The sequence below is a fragment of the Formica exsecta genome, unplaced genomic scaffold (assembly GCF_003651465.1).
Source record: "Formica exsecta isolate Colony F162 unplaced genomic scaffold, ASM365146v1 scaffold37, whole genome shotgun sequence".
NCBI classification, from domain to species: Eukaryota; Metazoa; Arthropoda; class Insecta; order Hymenoptera; family Formicidae; genus Formica; species Formica exsecta.
Genome location: NW_021850941.1, coordinates 1,096,442 through 1,102,423, shown reverse-complemented (window position 1 = coordinate 1,102,423; position 5,982 = coordinate 1,096,442). Strand labels below are relative to the sequence as shown.

At 30.1% G+C, this 5,982-nt stretch overlaps 1 protein-coding gene across 1 annotated transcript in view; it reads left to right on the top strand.

Annotated features, from left to right (window-relative positions):
* Positions 1-5,982, top strand: part of LOC115239241 (glutamate receptor ionotropic, NMDA 2B) — a 109,839-nt gene that overhangs the window by 93,540 nt on the left and 10,317 nt on the right. The window contains exons 8-11 of the mRNA XM_029813656.1: positions 2,581-2,740; positions 4,550-4,733; positions 5,009-5,148; positions 5,727-5,839. Of these exons, the coding sequence (XP_029669516.1) occupies positions 2,581-2,740; positions 4,550-4,733; positions 5,009-5,148; positions 5,727-5,839 (597 nt within the window). The remainder of the gene's footprint in view (positions 1-2,580; positions 2,741-4,549; positions 4,734-5,008; positions 5,149-5,726; positions 5,840-5,982) is intronic.

Sequence of the window (5,982 nt, the reverse complement as noted above, 5' to 3'; positions counted from 1 at the left end):
TACATATGTACTTATATATTCTTGCATGTTCTCAAAATCTAGAATATGAAAGAAAGCACGCTTGATAACATAATAAAAAAATATATATATAAAATTTTGTTCACGAATATTGGAATCCGATATTTCTGTACGTGTCAGCGCAGAAATTCCGTTCCGACATCATAAACAATGGAAAAATCTACCGAATATAGATATTCATATCTTTTATCAGGCATATCCAACTTCTATTTCTTTTTCTCGCTAGATGCATTTTTATGTCTCGAAAAAACGTTATTGTTGATTGATATTAATTATTGTATTTTTATTGTTGTATATTCAGATGTAAAAAATAGAACATCTTAATTACTCTCAATTACTTTGATTAAAGTTACGAAGAACATTTACGAAAATTTATACAAGTAATCTATTAAGAAATAAATATTACAAATAGTAAATATTACAAGTAAAATATATAAATGAGTGTATATCTTTTTCTATATTTTAATAAAATTTTGAAACAAACGGTATCGAATTTTATCATTTATTTCAATACATATTTGAGCAAGTCTTCGATATGTATCACGTTTTCGAATAAACCTAAACTCGTATGGCAACTGCAATTCCTATGAAAATGAGAAGAACAAGATTAAATTTATTTTTCTATAGGGTTAACATCTTTTAAAATGACGGTGAAATGTTATTGGCAATTTCAAGTAATGTTTCGATGGAATCGGTTACATTCATTCAGCCGCAAATAAAATATGTTGAAATAATATTTGGAACAATTATTACCTGCCACCACCAATTTGTGCGATTTAATATCGGAAGGTGCAATCAATACATTATTAATTCAACATATGACACACACATATATATATAATATATTTATATGTTACAACTACATTTAATTGTGATATTATGCGACAATTATAACTATGTGGATTTTTTAGTGAGATTAAAATTTTTGATTATGTATCAAACACTAAAAAGAAAACAATTTCCATGAAAATTTAATATTTTTTGCAGATGATTTGTAAAGTTCTTTTACAATGTGTCAGTAGATTCACATTCAAGATCTTATGTTATATGTGAACAAGGTTTACAGAAACATTTATTGCGATCACTAAATTTATAGAAATCGAAGATGGAATACAAAATTTTCTTACATCTAGCTACTATTAATATTGCGTTTTATTGCAAATATAATTGTTATAATAAGATTAACATGTATTTACACATATTTTAAAAATTGTGATACTCTCTCTGTGTCCTTTTTTCAAACTATACTGTGAAAAAAAGGAATCGGAGAAAAAGAAATACGACGAGGAAGACACTATTCGCACTGCGCGACTTTGTACCCGATCAATCGCAAGTTGCATCTGAATCAAGATGCAAATTATTTTTGCGACGCATTATGCATTACTATATCGTGTTATGTTTTTACATTATCTAGAAGAAATGGGAAAGAGGGCGATAATGAAGACGTGGCGATAATGATGATGATAATAGTGACAATAGCGATAATCTTGAAGACGATACGGGATCTCTCATAATAATAATAGCGATTGTAATAGTGATAGTAGCGGATATAATAGTAATAGAGCATTAGAATAGTGTAGAGTGATAATAATATAATAATAATAATAATAATAATAATATAATATATAAATATATTATTGTTTAGTAAAATTTTATTTTTTTTCCCCTTTTATACTTTTAAATTAAAAAAAAATTAATATGTTATTATAAAAGCTATTAGTTTTCTTTTTAAATGTCGAAGTATTATTAAGCTACAAAAGTTTATATTAAATATTTGATTTTTTTAAGTAAACGTAAAACTCCATTGCATTACGGGAGCCACTGAAATTCATTTACATTTAGTACGTTTGTCTTTTGCTATTATTAATTATCTTGTATTTTGTTTATCTTAATAATATTGTGCTCTTTCCGTATCAACATTAATCATGATTTAGACTTTGAACACAAAAGAATTTAATGTTACTCTCAGAGCGGAATCTTGTTAGCTGAACACGTCAGATGCATAAAAGGACTTTATTCCGAGGGGCGATTTTCTCAAAAGAGCGGCCAACAATGGCTGTCAGTTCTTGCTGCGACATCTGGTTCGAATGGCACGGACGTGGTGAATTTAATTGCGCCTTGCTTATACCGGGATAAAGAGTGTACCAAGATTGCATAGAAGAACGATTAAATGCAAAAATTCTTGAAGTGGAAAATCAGGACGTTGAAATGGAAATCTTTCCGGAAATGTCTCATTAGTGCGTTGGTCAAACTTTAGGAATATTTCTTTTATTTAAAAATGCGAGGACTGTAGCTTTCCTGAATACAATACTCAATGTTTATAAAGAAAACGCGCTGTATTTAAGCAGAACTTCTTCTATTATGCGATTAAAATGGAAATTTTTTAATGGAAGCAGCTAAACGTTGCTTTACACTGTTGCTTTAAAATGCCAAAAACTTTCTTTTTAAAAACCTTTTATTGCATATTATATTCTCTTCCGAAAAATTTGTATCAGCAAATATAAAATGCACACAATATCCCGTATTGGAAAAATTGTCTATAAAGCGTTCGTTTTATTGCAGAATTCAGGATAGTCAGGATATTCAGTCAGCACAGAAGAATGAGAGCATTTATCAGTGCTGTAGCGGATTTTGCATTGATCTGCTACAGAAGTTTTCCGAAGAAATCGGCTTCAGTTACGAGCTTCGAAGAGTGGAGGATGGCAAGTGGGGCACTTTAGAAGTAAGTTTGGGTAAAATTCATGAAAGGCAATACTTACTTGTGTCGTGCGGGAGAGAAATGTGTCTTGTAATGCAACGCGAGAAAATAACTCTTGCGAAGTATTTACCGCATCTGTACTGGCACGCTTATCTCCTTTCTTTAAATGATTAATATTATCAAACACTAAAAAGAAAACAATTTCCATGAAAATTTAATATTTTTTGCAGATGATTTGTAAAGTTCTTTTACAATGTGTCAGTAGATTCACATTCAAGATCTTATGTTATATGTGAACAAGGTTTACAGAAACATTTATTGCGATCACTAAATTTATAGAAATCGAAGATGGAATACAAAATTTTCTTACATCTAGCTACTATTAATATTGCGTTTAATTGCAAATATAATTGTTATAATAAGATTAACATGTATTTACACATATTTTAAAAATTGTGATACTCTCTCTGTGTCCTTTTTTCAAACTATACTGTGACTAATATATATTTCATTATTTAACAAACATATTTCTTTGCAGTTTTAATAATTTTAATATTATTCAATAATAATAATAACAATAATAATTTTATAAAGAAAACGCGCTGTATTTAAGCAGAACTTCTTCTATTATGCGATTAAAATGGAAATTTTTTAATGGAAGCAGCTAAACGTTGCTTTACACTGTTGCTTTAAAATGCCAAAAACTTTCTTTTTAAAAACCTTTTATTGCATATTATATTCTCTTCCGAAAAATTTGTATCAGCAAATATAAAATGCACACAATATCCCGTATTGGAAAAATTGTCTATAAAGCGTTCGTTTTATTGCAGAATTCAGGATAGTCAGGATATTCAGTCAGCACAGAAGAATGAGAGCATTTATCAGTGCTGTAGCGGATTTTGCATTGATCTGCTACAGAAGTTTTCCGAAGAAATCGGCTTCAGTTACGAGCTTCGAAGAGTGGAGGATGGCAAGTGGGGCACTTTAGAAGTAAGTTTGGGTAAAATTCATGAAAGGCAATACTTACTTGTGTCGTGCGGGAGAGAAATGTGTCTTGTAATGCAACGCGAGAAAATAACTCTTGCGAAGTATTTACCGCATCTGTACTGGCACGCTTATCTCATCTCTTTAAAGGATTAATATTTCCTTTTTATTATGTTTTTTGGAGACGACTACATTGCCAAAAAAAATGTGATTCACACGTAATCGATTATTTCAATCTCTTACACTTAATAAAGTTGTCGTATATAAAAAATAGCGAGAAGATTATTCTCGCGTTCTCTACAAACTCATAAAATTAATTGCGAAATATAAAAGCCAAGTTATCTGATGATAATAACTCGTCAGACACGTACGTTGAACTAGCTATTGATGAGTGTGATTATGAAATAAATGCATGAATGCGCTTTCAACACGTTTAATTTCCGCTGTAGGAAAGGCATTTCTGATGATATATCTGCATTGTAGCAACACTTCAAATTGCCTAAAAACATAATTTTCCTCTTATCATTTATTTTAATCACATCATATTATTATCGTTTTCCATTTCTCTCTTGCAATAATGACGTGTATTAAATCAACATCAAAATAATAAGAACAAATATTTGTTTTAATTTTGCAAAGATTTGAAGTTATTTCCAGTTTAATTTTATTTTACATCTATTAAACATTTATAAAACGCGTATGATCATTTATAAAACTATGCAAATATTATATTAAGTATATCTTTTCAATACAATTAAAATTCGATACAATTTCGCAAATAGAAGTCTATCTTATTTATCATAGTCGACACATCTAACAAATAGCATTTATCAATTATTGTACGCGCAGAACGGAAAGTGGAATGGGCTTATAGCTGATCTGGTCAACCGGAAGACCGACATGGTGATGACCTCATTAATGATCAACTCGGAAAGGGAAGCAGTGGTCGATTTCACTGTACCTTATATGGAAACTGGTATCGCCATAGTCGTAGCGAAAAGGACAGGCATAATATCCCCCACCGCGTTTCTAGGTAAGAATTGCATTTATAAGCACAACTTTCTTCTAAATAAAAAAATATATAATATGTTTACATATTATTTAGTTATAATATATAACTATATTATATATATAGTTTATATGTATTATAGATAAATAACATTTTGAATGGATGTAAATTGTGGAATACAATATTTGAACTAATATTATTACGAAATATTAATATTATTATATTAAAAATACAACGTAATTTTAAACATTAATATCGCAATACATAACACCACTTTAGCATTTAAACGCGATTTTTAGAACCGTTTGATACGGCTTCGTGGATGTTGGTGGGCATTGTTGCCATACATGCCGCGACTGTAATGATACTGCTCTTCGAATGGGCATCGCCTTCCGGTTTCGACATGAAGGTAAACCCTTCAGGCGCTGCGCAAAAACTGGTATTTTTTATTTCGCTTTTTAATCAACTATATATGTTTTTTACATACTCATATATATTTGCACTTTTATCTCTCAACGCACAGATATTACATAATATCATGTGATTAATGAAATCTGGTTAATTATTTATTTTCAATGCATGCTTCAGTGTCTATTAAACAAAAGATAAATTATATTCCTGAAATAATCGTATATATCTGTACAATTTTATATAAACTTTACTTAAGCACTACTTTTACTTTTGCAAGAAACTATCTTTTTTATGTGATCTCTTATATTTCCTATTCACTATTTTCTCTTCAACATTATACATCATTATTTGTTGCACGCATTTTATTCAATTTTATAAAAGTCGTGTTTCCTTATATATACTGATAATATTGTTAATCAACATATTTGTATGATTATAACTATAAAATTAATTTTTTTTTTGTTGGAAAAAAAGGAATAATAACACAATGTACTGATTTTTTTTCAAAATATATATTCGCATAAGCAGTTTGAAGTTCTGTTTGTGCTACTATTTTCCTACGTCGAACATTTCTCATTTTAATGCGACATCAATGTGTTTCTGCAGAAGAATCCATCGACAAACCATCGGTTTTCCTTTTGCCGTACGTACTGGCTGGTCTGGGCTGTATTATTTCAAGCTGCCGTCCATATCGACTCTCCCAGAGGATTTACAGCCAGGTCAGTGAAAAAGATGACTGCTCCCGACGTCGTTCTCCCGATGAATTTTAATTATTGATCCCAGATAGAACACGAGAAATTAGTTTTCCACCTCTTCATTTACCTCTTCATTTGAGATCGCTCGCTGTGCATAAATGTAGGGA